Raw genomic sequence first — 13,799 nt, 5'->3', positions numbered from 1 at the left:
CCCATATTCAATTTGGAATGTTGTATTGTGCTAATTACCAATTAGCTGAGAATCACCACGAACGCGTGTGTCTTCGTGTATTATTTAGAATTAGATTCTTAAATTTTAAAGCGCTCAGAATCCGAATGTCAGATGACGGGACTTCCTTTCAACATGAGTTCCTCGCTAGAATTATTGAAGGACTCGAGTGCTCTGCGACCAGGGTTTTATATTCGCCCGTAAATGCAAGTTCGGTGCAAAAAAGTCTTCGAGGTCGAGTTTTCAAATGGTCAAAAATACAAGTTTTTTCCAATTAAAAACTCATCAAATAGATTATGATATTGCAATATTGTCGGATAACGACTTCGAAAAGTTGGATAACTTTCTGGAAGAAGCCGTAATGGTAAGGCGCAGGATCTATTGATGCTCAAGTGTTCTTCAGAATTCAGCGCATGGATATTTCAAGATACACGTCGATGTAGGAAAGAGTTTAGACAGACTTTAGAGCGAGTGATCTATTTTTGATTCCCTTTCAATTTTCAAATGGCTTCAAGTTTTGTACTGGAGAATAATTCAGTGCTTTTTCGTGTTCCGAATTGCAAAAGACGTGTCTAATCTCAAGAAAAGATGACATTAATACTCTCAACTATAAAAACACCTATTCTATCCATGAGATTTCAACAGATGAGGATTTGGGAGCATTTGAAATAAAAGCATCGCTGGGGCGAAATCAGGAGAGGCGCTTGGCACAGAACCAACGACTTGTGCTGGAGAAGGTGACTTGATAATGGAGAAGTCAGAAGTTAAGAATTGCATAAGTCAAAGAAGACCAGGGGCCGTTGAGTCAACGTTAATGCTTTACTCACTCTGGCGACTTCCGCGTGACAGCGCCAAAAATTGAATTCTGAAAATTACTTTGTTTTTATTTTTTATTCTTCCTGCTAAAAACGAATATACAAAAATGGTACTTTTTCGCTACAAAAAACGGCATTTGGAGACATGGAAGATATCAAATTAGAAAATCACGAAAGATGTTTCAGAGTAATCGACATCGAGAATGGCGAGAAAACGACAGAGAAATTCGCGATCGAGCTCTACAAAAAAACCGAAATTGGAAGCAGAGGTCACCGTGATTCTCAGCAGCGAGGATGAGCAAAACCGTGTTCCTGTTGATGAAGAGTGCATGATCGTCGGCGATGACATTCCAGACGAGTGCATGATCATCGAAGACAAATGCATCCCTCCAGATCCTGAAATCCAAGACGCATTGAAATTTCACCAGGACAAGAAGGAGAAACGCACGCCGAAAAATGAGCAAAAACAGGCTCCGAAAAAAGAGAAAAAACGAACTCCCAAAGTCAAAAAGGAGCAAAAACGAGTAGATAGCGATTCCGATTCAGACAGCGACTGGGATCCAGAAAAACCCTCGACAAGCAAGCCATGCCAACCAAATCAGACGAGATTAAAATCGAGGCGTTCTTCTTCTGCTGCAACGATGAAGAAGGTCAATGCCATTTTTGATGATTCCAGCGATGAAGATGAGGAACCACCAATTCCTAAAGCTGCAAAGCCTGCATCGATCAAGCCAGTGAAAAATCGTGTACCGATTGAGTCTTCTGACGATTGTTCTGACATCGAAAACTTGACACTGAATGAGAACGACAAAGTTTCTCCATCAGAGCCTGCAAAAATCCCAGAAACACCAGTGAGAAAGCCTGAATCACCGAATCTGCCTGAAACAGAAACATTCCCCGAAACAACGCTGGAAGCAAACAGCGATTCCGATGCAGATGATATCAAGCCAGAGGCTGCAAAAAGGCTCGACACTCCGCGTCCTGAAATTGAAACGGAACCAAGCGACTCCGAAAGTGAAGATTATATCAACCCAAAAACACTGCCAAGCGACGTTTCAAATAAGAATAACAGTTCTTCGCCAGAGAAAATGCCGGTTCTGCAAGAGAAAAACTCGAGAAACTCACCTAAAGAGGACGACAAAAAAGAGCTCAAAATAAAAATAAAGAATGAGAAAAAGATCAAAGATGAGAAAAAGATCAAGGATGAGAATCGAATAAAAAAAGAGGGCGAAAAGCGAAGAGTAAAGGAAGAAAAAGAAAACGCACGAAAAAAAGAAGAAAAGAAAAGGGCGAAAGAAGCGAGAGCGCGCGCTCTTCTCGACTCCTCTGATGAGGAGGATGCAGACTCTGCAGAGCTTATTGAGACGCCTTTGATTGACACTCCACCAGAAGCGAGAGTTCAAATGTCAAATACTGATAGAGAAGGTGAGGACAAAGAGGATTCGCCAGCAGCTGTACCGGCGGAGAGCCATGTTCAAGAGGAAATGCCAGTTCCAAGCAGAAAACGAAATTTCATGGTATGTTTTTAAAAATCCTCGTTTTTCTTGAATTAGTTGTTCATAAAAGATATTAAGCCGGCGTATCGACCATCAAGCTCCGAGGAAGACGAAAGCACTTCTACGGATGAAGAAATTAAAAAAGTTGTAAAAGAAAAAGTAAAGGACGAAAAAGAAGAAGCAGACTACCTCAATAAGCTAATTTCGGGAGCTAAAGGCCGTCGAAAAACCGCGAAATTGGAGACATCACCGACTTCTGTCAAGCAAGAGAAGAAATCACCTGTGAAAAGCGAAAAGCCGAATCTGGATTTGCAATCTTCCGATGAAGAATCTTTCTTCAATAATTCCTCTAGCATCCCCAATCAAGAAGAGCAGAACAATGATCAACCCAGTCAAGAACCGCCAGAGTCAACAAATGTAATTTTTCGCAAGATAACCGTAAAGATGAACATTCATTTTAGAGCGATTTGGGGACCATCAAGGATCTGCGAAAGAGTCTTCGAGAAAAGTCGCCAGGAAAATCACAATCGCCACCAAAGTCGCCTGGAAATTCAAGCCTCAATGTTTCGGTAAAAATCAGTACGGAAGTTCTCTTCCTTGATTCTTTTTTTTTAGCTCAATGACTCAGTTATGGAGCAGATCTTCAACGAGGCGAGCAAGAAAAAGACACGTGGCAAAAATCGCTCTGGTGCTTCATCTCCTGGATCAGCTAAAAGCGGTCCCTCAGTTTCCAGGCAATCGTCCAACGATTCCATCGCCAATGAGGATGGCGAAGGCTCTTCTAGTCGTCCAAAAACAAGAGCTAGGCGGGGAAGAAAGAAGAAAGATCCTGCGCCAGAGGTTTCAAAGGATAGGAAGTCCATCATGGCTCAACTGAAGAAACTCACTGCCGCGTAAGTATTACTTACCTAGTCTTAGAAATATGAGAAAAGAGGCGCATCCTAGAATATTTCCCTGCTAGAATAACCACCCTCTATTTTAGCAAGAAGAAAAAGGCTACACCTAAAAGAAAGGGCAGGGGCAAAGCAGCAGCGAAAAAGCAACAGCCGGTTGGGAAGGACCAAATCAGCGTATTCATGCCTATGTTCGAAGAATGGGTCAATATTGATGTCACGAAAGAGACCTCTGCTAAGGCGATAATGCAATTCGTCGAAATGTCGAACCCGGATTTCAAAGGAAAAGAACTCCGAATGTATTTCTTCTCCACCGACGCCACTGATTATTTCGAAGAAAAACAAGTGGACAGAATTTGGCCGGAACACCAAATGTCCTACATTGACTTCCAAATAACTTCGAATAACAGGCAGGTCAAGATTCTAGTTTTCGACAAGAAGAATAGCGCGCAAACAAACGTCATTAAAGAAGTCCCTGTCGTCGAGAAACTCACCAAGCCAACGAAAAAGCCAAGAGTGGTGGAATCCTTCCATATTGGTAAGACTTCATTAGAGAAATAGTAATCAATGCTTCTAGTGTTCCAAAAAGGCGAAGGTCGAGACGATGTATTCAAAGCATATGGCGATGAAAACATGACGATTGCTGAGCTCTTCGAGAAGACAAAATGGCCAAAAGAAGGCGTCAATTTCGAGTTTGATGGCGAAGATTGCACCAGGCATCGGGTTTGGAATTCAAAGAAACATTCCGTGTTCTATTTTATTTCGTGTTTTTTCGCAAAAAAACGGTTGTCGATAAATCAAACATTCAAGCAAATATCTTTTTTTGAAATTCAAATTGTGAAAAAGAGCGCGACCCTCTTTGGAGGTCGGTTAGTTCGATTCGAGTTTGATGATGCTGTAGCTACTCACCTGACTTTTGCGGAGTGTCGAGTGCTAGTTAGATCGAACCATTTTTGTTAGAACTGATGGAAAAAATGCCAGAACGAACCATTTTTTATCGAGTTTACGATTTCTTTTCCAAGCTGGATTTCTTATTCCATCGACTATTGATTTCTCTCAAAGAAAATAATTAAAGAGATAGAGGTAGAATGTACATCTTCAACTATCAATCGATGGGAAATACAGTAGCCAGCAGTTTAGGGGGCTTTTGGCGGTAAATTCAGCGAACCAAGATGATTTTCAACTTTGAAATGAGCGGCGGCGCGCGTGGTGCGCCATTGGGCGCCGCCAAGAGCTTGGAGTAAACGGACGTTTCTCCCGGCGCTATTCTAACAGACGGGTAGCTTCAGTCCTCACGAGGTATCTCCCTTCACGGCCGACTAAGCAACAAGACGCTCAGAAGAAAGAGTCTATCGAAGAGAGCTCGATTGATATTTTCTGACAGCATTTTCTTTAAATTTATTTTTTCTTATTTCGCAGAAATTTACTAATTGACCCAATTAGTAGCTAAAAAAAGACACAACTTCCTGTGATAAAAAAAATCAAGTCCCAAACCCGAAATCAAAGCGATGATGTCGTAAAAGAGCTGGATATGGAATCTGGAGACATTATAGAGATTAGCTATCCTCAGGTTCAAGAAGAGGATGAGCCAGAAGCTGAAGAAGAAGCTGATGAAGAAGCCGAGGAAGAAGCCGAGGAAGAAGCCGCTGATGCTGCTGAGGAAGAGGGAAAGCCCGCTCGAGCAAACAGCACATGCTCAGCTTCATAAGTTCTAACACACTCCTTAGCTCACAATTCATCACTATTTCCCACATTTTTTTTGTTAATTTTCAAACTGCCAAACCCTGTTTCTATATTTTTTTTATCTTTTACGGACAGCGAACCCATTGAAAAACACGCTCAATCAATATTTATAACAGTAACTTTAGCTGACGTAGCTTTCATTTTACTTTGTTCAGATACGAAATCGATGGGCGAGAATGAGCCGGTTTTTCGACCAATTTTCGGAAATACCTCATTAGTGCGCGCCCAGAGAAATAGCGAAAGGAAGAAAGTGGAAAAGGTGCAGTGCCTCTTGTGCAATGCCTTTTTCCGATCGCATTTGGAAGTTGCTCAGCATCTCAACAAAACTCACAAAGATTGCCCGAAGGTAAGTTTTCATCCCTTTATTAACAATCAACACCAGTTCTAGTGCCATATAAAGCTGAAAACCGCGACAGAGCGCAAGAACCACCACAAATTCTGCTCCCGCCGCTTCGGCCTGCGAATCCATCGACCCCAACGGCCCGAGCAGCCAGCAAATGGCTCTCTCCACCCGCCAACGCCTGAAAAGAAAAAGTTCTACAATTGTGTTTTATGCAAGAAGTCGTGCGCTTCCCAAGACGGCCTTCGTCGCCACCAAAAGAAATGCTCAGCCCGCCGGGTCTCCAAGTCCTGGTGCCTCAAACTTTAATATTTCGCGTCTTCCATTAGTTCAATCTCAAAAGTCTCAATTTCAAAAATCTCTAAAATTCATTTTCAAAGAACAAATCGACAGCCGTTAAAACTTTCTTTTTTTCTTTCAAACGTACATTGTGAAAACGTTTCATTTTTTATCTATTCTATTATCGAATTTTATTGTCTTCCAGCTGTGGCTTTACCAAACAAAAATGCTGCAATTTTAAACTGCAGGCACTTTTTAAATTTATTAAGAGCCGTGATCATCCGGCCCTCGTTTTACAACTCTTTTCGACATGTTTTTTTTCAAATCTGTTCAACTGCTGCCCAATTTTAGTCGAATAAATATATTTATAAAAGACAAGATTCATCGTTTCTGCAAAGTAAATTGCATCCTTACATCGCAGATGGTTGATCAAATGCCTCGTAGATTCATTTCCTTCAGTTTTAACTTTGGGACTCATCCAGGAAGGGATATTTCCATTGTTCTAGATACTATTTATAAGAGTTAAAGTAAAATAGTCGACGTTTCAGAGAACAATGCCGCCTGTAAAGAAAAATCTCAAAAATGGGTTCAACTTCTACATGGACGACTTCATACCTCAACTGAGAGAACAGGGCATTCGAATCAATCACAAACAAGAGGCAGTTCCATATTTACTAGCTGATTGGAAGGCGCTCAGGCTCGTGTTCTTTCTTGAGATTTGTATTCAAATCGTCCCAAGTTAGGGACATATTGTTGGTAGTTTTAATTACAGTAGCTCAGACTGGGGCGGTAAGATTTCCTCATATTAAAGGCTAAGTGCATTTGCTAGACCAATCATCATCACTGATAATTTCTTTGAAAAATAAATAGAGTTAATTAAAAGCCAATTTTTACTTATGGTTCGTAACGCGAAAAAAGCAAAGCTGAAAAGAAGCCGTACGAGGACAGAGCAGAGGAGTGGAAGATCGCGACGCACGGAAGAAACGCCCGTCCTGACCACGAAAAACTCAATTGTTTCGGACTTCCAGGTGATGAAGAAAATGATGGAGGCCCTTACCATTTTTTTCAGTCGTGAACCACGTCGACTACGACGAAGAAACGAAGAAAAACGACGCAATATCGAGTCAGGTGACGAGCGAGTATGTGGATTCGTTTCTCTACGAAGGCAGTGAATTGCTCTTCATTCACTTCCAGAGTCAATTTGACGATCCCGACGAGCAGGGTTTCCGTCCAATGGAAATGTGCATCATGAGTTATTCCTTGCAGCACGGAATAGTCAACTTCTATCACGAAATAATCGACCCTGGTCCTCCACCTCTCGGCATGATGGTAACACAAAAAATGCTCTAGCCCTCTATCGTTGCTTTTCCAGGCGGAATGTCGGCAACACGCGACTCAAACGCATCACATCGACCCGTTCAATCCAGTCAACGGGGACGAAGTGGCTAAACTCATCAACGATTACGGCATCAGCGGAATTTGGTGCAAACTCGTCGATTTTCTCCACGAGAGTCAGATTAAATCTGACGACGATATTTTGTACCTCCAAGATGACCAGGAGAATCTTTTGATGAATACGTTCTGCGTCGAGGAGCAAAAAGGAAGATCGGAGTATTGTACTCAGTGGCTTCAGACGCACGGTAAACACAGCTTGTTTTCTTATTGATCGAATAATTTACTTGTTTCAGAATCGGTTTACACCGATCTCTCCCAAAACTCGCCCGAAAACGAAAAGTATTTCACAACGCGGCTTCCCATGCCGATCGACTTCTTCGAGATCATCAAGAATCTTTACCGGCGAAGAAATGAAGAGAACCCCGGAAATCCGCATGAAATACCGACTCGCGAAAAAATCCGAGAAATGTTCGACAAACCTCTTTTCTCGCGAAACCAAATTCGCTGCGATTTTCATCACGACATCGACTGCGATTACTGCAGCCAAATGGACTGTTACCGGACTGCGTATTTACTGACGGATCATCTGAAGCATCTTGGATATTTGGACGGAATCGAAGACCTGAGCAATCACGAACCAGAGTCGAAACTGAGCAAGGCGCGCTGTCAATTTACGACATTCAAGCATGAGCCAACACAGCAGGCAATCAACTACGAGAGGAGGCAACAGCAGCGCCAGACTGACATGCTGAACACGGGAGTGCCCAGTCGGCATCAGCAAAGAATTCAAGCTCTACCGGATGTTCAGCTACGAGGAGCGACGCCTACCAATAGGCAACCATCTCCGCTAGTTCAGAACTTAGCTGGAGAATCTGTAAACGATCAGAAAGCAAACTGGAGGAATCAGAATGAGCATGCTGCGGCGTACAACGCAAATGAATATGATGAGAGTAGTACTCAGTATTATGAAAATAGCGAAAGCAATCATCAGCATTATGATTACGATTATGATGGAAATTATGAAGAAGTTGAGGTTGATGATTTTCAATCAGGGAATCATCATGTTAATCATCATCAACAACAGCAAGGAGAGTATTATGAGAATGGAGAGGAGCGCTATCAAGAATATGATGATGCTGAAAATTACGGAGGACAAGAGGAGAGTCAGTACACTAATGGAAATCACGACTTTCAATCGAATCATCATCAGGAAGAGAATGAAGGAGAATATTACGAGAATGAGCATTATCAAAATTATGACCATGAAAATCCGAATTACGAAGAAAGTGAAAGCCAGTACTATCAGCCAGAGACTCAAGCGGAAAAGTACTACGAGGAAGAAGAAAACTACGAGAATGAAAACGAACACTTTGCTTATGAAGATCGAAATCGAGCTGGATTCGACCAGATTCCAGATTACGGCAGTTCAAAGTTCAATACGAGCTTTTCGTCGGACGAGATCTACAATGGCACTCAACATAGTATGATACCAAGCAGAAAGAATACCTCCAAAATAAAGCGTGAATCCGACGGCACTGATCACCAGTCTTATTCTCGACTTGAATCCTCTGTCACCAATTTGCAGTCGAATTTCAGCGAGCGATACGAAGATCCTACCGACGAACAGCTGGGTCCAAATGGCGACTACAATTCCAATCAAAGAAATTCAGAATTCCAAAATAGAGAAAGCGAAAAGGGCATAGAAAGAAAATCATATCGACCAAGGGGTCTGTCTACATCATCATCCTCATCGAGTAACTGGATAATAAGGCATCCATCTGGCGGTGGCCGAGGAACGAGTTATAACCCTTTATAACCTTTTATAACTAAAGAATAATTCTTTAACTAAAAGACCGGTTTTCAACTCCGAAAAAAGCAAGACTGCGACTAGAAGACACAGAAAGACTGATCCGAATCGAGGAAAACAAGGTGTCCTCCTCTAAAAGTATCCAAAAGCCCATTCCATTTCCAGACCTGCAAACCTCATCACGCATTTCAATTGGCCGTGGACGGGGTCGAAGAACTCGTTCTACCAACTATTGACCAAATTCTACACTCACACCTCTCCTTCACTTATATTTCACTGCTGCACTTACACAGACAAATACACTGTCAATTATCTACTCTTTTGCTCAATTTTAAAAAGGCAATTTTGAAGATGAAGCGAAATCGTCGCGACGTAAGAATCCTGGATGATTTCGCTCGGCAGAAACGAACGGATAAGTTCGTGGAAAGTCTCGATCGCGACAATTTTCAAGGCGACAGGGAAGGCGTTCTAGCGCAAATGTACGAGCAACTGGACAAGGAACGAGCGATGAGAGCTGCTGAACGAAAAGGTAGGAGCGTGAAAGATTCAGCCGCTTGAAAATGAAATTGTAGAGGCAGGGGGTCCAATGATAAAACGACCGAGGCTGGAGAGCAAGAAGAAGACGAAAACAATCAGAGGCGATCATTTCAAAACGAGATTCCGAAAGACTTTTGAAATTCTCATGGCCGAGGAAGAGCAGCGAATAAAGTTTGGTTCCCTCTTTTTTCTTCTTTATCACTGAAAACCTTTTGAACCAGAAAACAGCAATCAAATCCGAATCCCGAGGAGCCAGCCCCGTCATATTTTTCAATCGCCGCTCCTCCAGCTATTCGCCCTCCGATGAAACTTTGCGCCGTCTGCGGCGACTATGGGAAATATAAATGTGTTGTTTGCGGCGCTTCTTACTGCAAAATCAAGTGTAAAAGTACTCACGAAGAAACCAGATGTATAAAATGGAACTTATAAACCATCACTGTCCAGAATCTAATGCCCTATCTTGAATTTGAGTTGTTTCAGAATGGCAGAGGAGGAAAATAAGGAACAGGAAGTCGAGGAGAAGCCCGAAGAGGGAGCCGAAAATCCCGAAACTAAAAAGGTACATCATTTGTGACCGTTTCAGTCTTCACCAGATTGTTTTAGGAAGGTAAGAAGAAAAAGAAGAAGCCAAAGAAAGACGAAGGAACAGCGTGGTGGGAATGGGCGCTCATCTTCGCCGTCTTGAGCTACAAGTGCTACACTCCACTGCCAGAGAACATCGAAGACCGCTACCCTCGCAGTGCTGGCCTTTTCTTCGGAAAAGCGATCTACAAAGTCGGCCACTACATCCGAATCATTTCCCCGTCTACTGAAGTTGCGTACCTCAGATCGGCATTTTCCGGCATTGCCTCTCTTCATCAGGACGTCGAAGGCGTAACTAACGATTTCATCGAACGAAACAACTACAATCTCTACACTTTCACTCCACCAAACGCCAAGTCTTCAGGTAACCCTGCGATCTTCTACATCTACGGAAACGGTTGGAGTTTTGCTGACGTCGAGTACTACAGAACTTACCTCCAGAACTTGGCCAAAGAAACTGGATCAGTTGTTATCAGGTTGGCTCGAAAGACACTACCGTAAAAATAAGTCTTTTTTTACGGCTTTTTTCCAAGAATAATAATTTTGATCGTAAGCATTTATCGAGCCATTTTGATAAAGTCCAAACTACCGCCAAGCGCCAGAGAACGCGTTTCCTGCGCCCTTTGAAGATTGCCTTGACGCCGCGACTTACGTTTTTGCCAATGCCGATGCTTTGAAAATCAACCCGGTAAAGTACTTATTCTACTGATAAGCGACTTATCTTGCTATCGTAGAATAATGTCGTTCTTTCTGGAGATGGAACTGGCGCTGCCATGGCTTTGTCTGTTTCGCTGACTATGGAGAAGAAATTGTTCAAAAGTAAGTCAAAAATTTAATGAAAACACCGTTTTGAAAATGGTAGTTTCAATTTTCTTTGATAAATTTGAAGGTTTATTGACAGTTTTTCATTCTAAAAACTTGTATTCTTTTGCGAGTCGAATAATGCTTATAAAATTGACGAGAACCATGACGAATAGGGCGACTTTTATAGCTGTCCAGCTGTAGTAAGGGTCTTGCGCATTTTGGAACTGTGTCATTGAACTCATTTTGGTCTAAATTTTCGTCAACCAAGGAACATAAGAAAGTTTAGTTACTTACAACTAACTTGGAAAATAACAAACTAACACGATTCATAGTTTTTCAACAAGAAACTATTTTTGTTCTAGAAAGAATGACTTCAATGGTAATTTATACTTGTGCTTTCTTCGTTGAAATTCAGTTTATTACTGTCAGTAAGGAACTTCTTGCTTGCTAACCATAAAAGTCCGATAAAATATAACTTGCGGTGATGTTAATCCCGTTGTTTAATCACGATTTTACTACTTCTGACACCATTATGTAGTGAATTTTTGACGGATCTTGCTTGGACATCTCGCTAACAGCGAGATAGAGCATGTTCCCATAACTCTTGAAAACTCTCTGAAATTAACGCTGTTCTTTGTAGCCGTCTCGGTGCAAAACCCAGCCACTCAAACGCTTCTCTGGACGCTTCCCTCGCACTCTTTGAGCCGTTACTTTGGCCTTTCTGAAGTTCAAACAGCTTGGTACTGGTCCATGTACGTCAACGGCGAGAACAGTCAAAAGGTACTGTAAAAACTTTCCCCCGATTTTAATCATTGATTCCAGCACCGAGAATTCGTAAAGGGCGCGGCTTATCTTCAAGCCAAGAAAAAGCACAAGACCCAGTTCGCCTTGGCCGACCCCTTCAAATACTTCGACGAGGGATCCTTCAAAAACCCAGACGGTAAGAACTGGAATCCTCCAGCTGGCGACTTCATGGCACAAGAAATTCCCGATTGGATGCCAACGACTGCTTCAAAATTGGTCGACTACCGCGCCGCTCCTCTCTTCGCATCTGGTAAACAAAAGCTTATTCTAGGCGCTTATTAATTCCCTCCCAAAGATGCGCTTGTCCAGCAAGCTCAAGAAACACACTTCTTCTTCGCCGGATACGATCCCCTCAAGGACGAAGGTCTCATGTTCGCCGAGCGACTCAAAAGCGCCGGAGTGAAGGTTCACATCAACGAACAACAAAGTAAGTCCTCCATGATTCCAACAATCCTAAATCATCTTCTGTAGCTGCCTTCCACGCTGACTTTGTCTGGTCAAAATACTTCAGTGGATACGATCTGAAAATGCCCTCTGCAGATGCCCATGCTGAGGAGTATTTTAAGCATCTCAAATCACTTCTCAACTAAAAAATTGAAAAATTGAGAACCATCTTAGCGTCAATTTATCTTTCTTTTTCTCTACCTTAGGTCTCATTTATCGGTTATTGTGCAATTTAAGTTCTATTCCAAATGTAATTGAAAACGAAATTATTAAGTTCAACTGCTATTCAGTACTGTCATCATCTGTCTGTAAATCACGTTGGAAACTGTTGCTAATATATTATGTCTTGGATCGCTGGCTCTTCTTTGACTACTGGACAATGACCTGCTTTTCAATAAAAAAGGAAAAATTATCAAAAGCCATTTTTGAGAAGTATGAGATCGGTCCAAAGACTGAGAACGAGTACGCGTCAAGTCGGCATTGTGCCCTTGTACGTCCCTCAGCACAACTTTATTCTGAACTACATTCGCAAACAGGGAGCCAGGACGAAGATGGGCATCTTCAACTCAAAGGACAAATACAACGTTGAATCAAGACTCCAGCAAATGGGCTGGAAAGTGCCCGAGTTTGACTTGCCGACGATGAAAGGTTTCTTCGAAGAGATTTTTACGAGGATTAACCGGTCTTTCTAGAGGGTACTAAGTTTGCCTTTTCAATGCTGGTGGAGTCACTGAAAAGCTCGAATCGTCGGTCGAAAAAGGACTTGAATAACATGTTCTACTTCGGTGCTGACGATGATTCCCTCGCGCAGGTTCAGAAAGAGTGGAAAGAAATTTCTGAGAAAGATAGGCGCATTGGTAAGCCTTCGTTTCCTCCCTCTTCTTCAACTGATAAAATATAGTGTCGCTAATCAAGCCGGAAAACATGCACATTGTCTCAGCGCGACTGTTTCTCGAATCTGCCATTCCACGAGAAAACAACGCCCTTTGCGCGGAAATCTACATGAGAAGTATAATCCTCTGCGAACTCGAAGAAAAGCCCACCTATGTCGTTCTGCCTGAAGATGCCGATATCTACCTCTACGGATTTGCTGTTGATTTCGTAAGCATATTTTCTTCAATATGATCTGTAACCTCTTCTAGGTCTACGAGTATGCGAGAAATGAAGATGGAAAATTGACATTTGGAGAGCCTGAGTGGAAAATTCAAAATATCAGAAACTGGCCAAAAATTCTTCCTCCGAAAAAGTGATTCTTGCGTTTGAAGACTTCAAATAAAAACTCATTCGAAAAAAAAACTATCAACTCAATTCGCTTACAGTAGGCGAAATTGAAGGCCTCTCATCTCTTTTTATTGCAAAAATCTACATCTCCCAGAATAAAAATGATGACCCTTCGGTCAGGACTCCGTGTTTGTGGAAAAATTCGGGGCAGGCAGGCAGTTTTATCAAATTTGCAATTTTTCGTGTTGTAAGCCGCAACAAACATCAGCTTTGGAACGTGCGGGATGACCGCGCCCGTGGCATTTTCATGGACCGGACGGGGCTGGGCACCAAAAAAAGCACTATATTTTGATTTACAGTACAAAAAGAAGAAGAAGACAGCAAGTCACAGAATGTGGCTCTGTCGCATAGAGATATTCATTTCGATAGCAGCTTTCGCGCTGTGCTATTTGCTATTTCAGGTAAAATATTTTGAAGTGAAAGTTTTCAAGGAGAATTTTTAGGGCTACAATTTTAACCACAATGCCTTTGCTCATTTGTATACCCACAAGGAACGGCTAACTTTCATTGTTTTTTAAGAAAATATCGCAAAAAACAATTTTATCAAGTGTCAATATTTTC

General features: G+C 42.1%; 6 protein-coding genes across 7 annotated transcripts; all 6 read left to right on the top strand.

Moving 5' to 3' along the window:
* The first annotated feature begins 993 nt into the window (after positions 1 to 993).
* LOC145703020 (uncharacterized) lies at positions 994 to 5,089 on the top strand. Its single transcript, XM_081780326.1, has 7 exons — positions 994 to 2,350; positions 2,408 to 2,746; positions 2,791 to 2,898; positions 2,945 to 3,222; positions 3,312 to 3,760; positions 3,800 to 3,938; positions 4,729 to 5,089. Exons 1-7 carry the CDS (start codon positions 1,037 to 1,039, stop codon positions 4,928 to 4,930), a joined length of 2,829 nt encoding a protein of 942 aa, XP_081636452.1. The 5' UTR covers positions 994 to 1,036; the 3' UTR covers positions 4,931 to 5,089.
* A 42-nt stretch (positions 5,090 to 5,131) lies between these two features.
* Positions 5,132 to 5,964, top strand: LOC145703021 (uncharacterized). Its single transcript, XM_081780327.1, has 2 exons — positions 5,132 to 5,311; positions 5,354 to 5,964. The coding sequence occupies exons 1-2, from the start codon at positions 5,132 to 5,134 to the stop codon at positions 5,612 to 5,614; spliced, it is 441 nt and encodes a 146-aa protein (XP_081636453.1). The 3' UTR covers positions 5,615 to 5,964.
* A 171-nt stretch (positions 5,965 to 6,135) lies between these two features.
* LOC145705905 (uncharacterized) lies at positions 6,136 to 8,810 on the top strand. The gene is made up of 5 exons (XM_081783405.1): positions 6,136 to 6,281; positions 6,503 to 6,612; positions 6,654 to 6,913; positions 6,957 to 7,224; positions 7,273 to 8,810. The coding sequence occupies exons 1-5, from the start codon at positions 6,139 to 6,141 to the stop codon at positions 8,793 to 8,795; spliced, it is 2,304 nt and encodes a 767-aa protein (XP_081639531.1). The 5' UTR covers positions 6,136 to 6,138; the 3' UTR covers positions 8,796 to 8,810.
* Positions 8,811 to 8,832: 22 nt separating this feature from the next.
* Positions 8,833 to 9,774, top strand: LOC145705919 (zinc finger HIT domain-containing protein 1-like). Of its 2 annotated transcripts, none has more exons than XM_081783420.1 (3): positions 8,833 to 9,315; positions 9,359 to 9,494; positions 9,545 to 9,774. In XM_081783420.1, exons 1-3 carry the CDS (start codon positions 9,138 to 9,140, stop codon positions 9,750 to 9,752), a joined length of 522 nt encoding a protein of 173 aa, XP_081639546.1. In that variant the 5' UTR covers positions 8,833 to 9,137; the 3' UTR covers positions 9,753 to 9,774. The 2 variants fall into 2 exon arrangements, with proteins under 2 accessions (XP_081639546.1, XP_081639547.1); XM_081783421.1 differs by having other exon boundaries at positions 9,359 to 9,495; positions 9,552 to 9,774.
* On the top strand, positions 9,751 to 12,308 carry LOC145705908 (arylacetamide deacetylase-like). The gene is made up of 8 exons (XM_081783409.1): positions 9,751 to 9,882; positions 9,927 to 10,381; positions 10,485 to 10,593; positions 10,640 to 10,724; positions 11,350 to 11,489; positions 11,532 to 11,763; positions 11,809 to 11,940; positions 11,985 to 12,308. The coding sequence occupies exons 1-8, from the start codon at positions 9,805 to 9,807 to the stop codon at positions 12,101 to 12,103; spliced, it is 1,350 nt and encodes a 449-aa protein (XP_081639535.1). The 5' UTR covers positions 9,751 to 9,804; the 3' UTR covers positions 12,104 to 12,308.
* Positions 12,309 to 12,375: 67 nt separating this feature from the next.
* LOC145705916 (uncharacterized) lies at positions 12,376 to 13,241 on the top strand. The gene is made up of 4 exons (XM_081783417.1): positions 12,376 to 12,605; positions 12,650 to 12,814; positions 12,859 to 13,058; positions 13,100 to 13,241. The coding sequence occupies exons 1-4, from the start codon at positions 12,392 to 12,394 to the stop codon at positions 13,205 to 13,207; spliced, it is 687 nt and encodes a 228-aa protein (XP_081639543.1). The 5' UTR covers positions 12,376 to 12,391; the 3' UTR covers positions 13,208 to 13,241.
* Positions 13,242 to 13,799: the final 558 nt, after the last annotated feature.

Source organism: Oikopleura dioica, chromosome PAR, assembly GCF_907165135.1.
Source record: "Oikopleura dioica chromosome PAR, OKI2018_I68_1.0, whole genome shotgun sequence".
Classification (NCBI taxonomy): Eukaryota; Metazoa; Chordata; class Appendicularia; order Copelata; family Oikopleuridae; genus Oikopleura; species Oikopleura dioica.
The sequence above is the reverse complement of the archived record's forward strand: the minus strand, read 5'-3'. Positions and strand labels throughout refer to the sequence as shown.

Excerpts from the sequence above, each read along its gene's own strand:
- LOC145703020 (XM_081780326.1), top strand. The coding sequence starts at position 1,037 with ATGGCGAGAAAACGACAGAGAAATTCGCGATCGAGCTCTACAAAAAAA. Across the intron at positions 2,747-2,790 it reads AACCGCCAGAGTCAACAAAT|AGCGATTTGGGGACCATCAA; the intron begins GTAATTTTTCGC and ends CATTCATTTTAG. Across the intron at positions 3,939-4,728 it reads GATGGCGAAGATTGCACCAG|CGATGATGTCGTAAAAGAGC; the intron begins GCATCGGGTTTG and ends CCGAAATCAAAG.
- LOC145703021 (XM_081780327.1), top strand. The coding sequence starts at position 5,132 with ATGGGCGAGAATGAGCCGGTTTTTCGACCAATTTTCGGAAATACCTCA. Across the intron at positions 5,312-5,353 it reads CTCACAAAGATTGCCCGAAG|TGCCATATAAAGCTGAAAAC; the intron begins GTAAGTTTTCAT and ends CACCAGTTCTAG.
- LOC145705905 (XM_081783405.1), top strand. The coding sequence starts at position 6,139 with ATGCCGCCTGTAAAGAAAAATCTCAAAAATGGGTTCAACTTCTACATG. Across the intron at positions 6,914-6,956 it reads CTCCACCTCTCGGCATGATG|GCGGAATGTCGGCAACACGC; the intron begins GTAACACAAAAA and ends TTGCTTTTCCAG. Across the intron at positions 7,225-7,272 it reads TCAGTGGCTTCAGACGCACG|AATCGGTTTACACCGATCTC; the intron begins GTAAACACAGCT and ends TACTTGTTTCAG.
- LOC145705919 (XM_081783420.1), top strand. The coding sequence starts at position 9,138 with ATGAAGCGAAATCGTCGCGACGTAAGAATCCTGGATGATTTCGCTCGG. Across the intron at positions 9,316-9,358 it reads GAGAGCTGCTGAACGAAAAG|AGGCAGGGGGTCCAATGATA; the intron begins GTAGGAGCGTGA and ends ATGAAATTGTAG. Across the intron at positions 9,495-9,544 it reads GAGGAAGAGCAGCGAATAAA|AAAACAGCAATCAAATCCGA; the intron begins GTTTGGTTCCCT and ends CTTTTGAACCAG.
- LOC145705908 (XM_081783409.1), top strand. The coding sequence starts at position 9,805 with ATGGCAGAGGAGGAAAATAAGGAACAGGAAGTCGAGGAGAAGCCCGAA. Across the intron at positions 10,725-11,349 it reads GGAGAAGAAATTGTTCAAAA|CCGTCTCGGTGCAAAACCCA; the intron begins GTAAGTCAAAAA and ends TGTTCTTTGTAG. Across the intron at positions 11,941-11,984 it reads TCACATCAACGAACAACAAA|CTGCCTTCCACGCTGACTTT; the intron begins GTAAGTCCTCCA and ends CATCTTCTGTAG.
- LOC145705916 (XM_081783417.1), top strand. The coding sequence starts at position 12,392 with ATGAGATCGGTCCAAAGACTGAGAACGAGTACGCGTCAAGTCGGCATT. Across the intron at positions 12,606-12,649 it reads TGACTTGCCGACGATGAAAG|AGGGTACTAAGTTTGCCTTT; the intron begins GTTTCTTCGAAG and ends CGGTCTTTCTAG. Across the intron at positions 13,059-13,099 it reads ACGGATTTGCTGTTGATTTC|GTCTACGAGTATGCGAGAAA; the intron begins GTAAGCATATTT and ends AACCTCTTCTAG.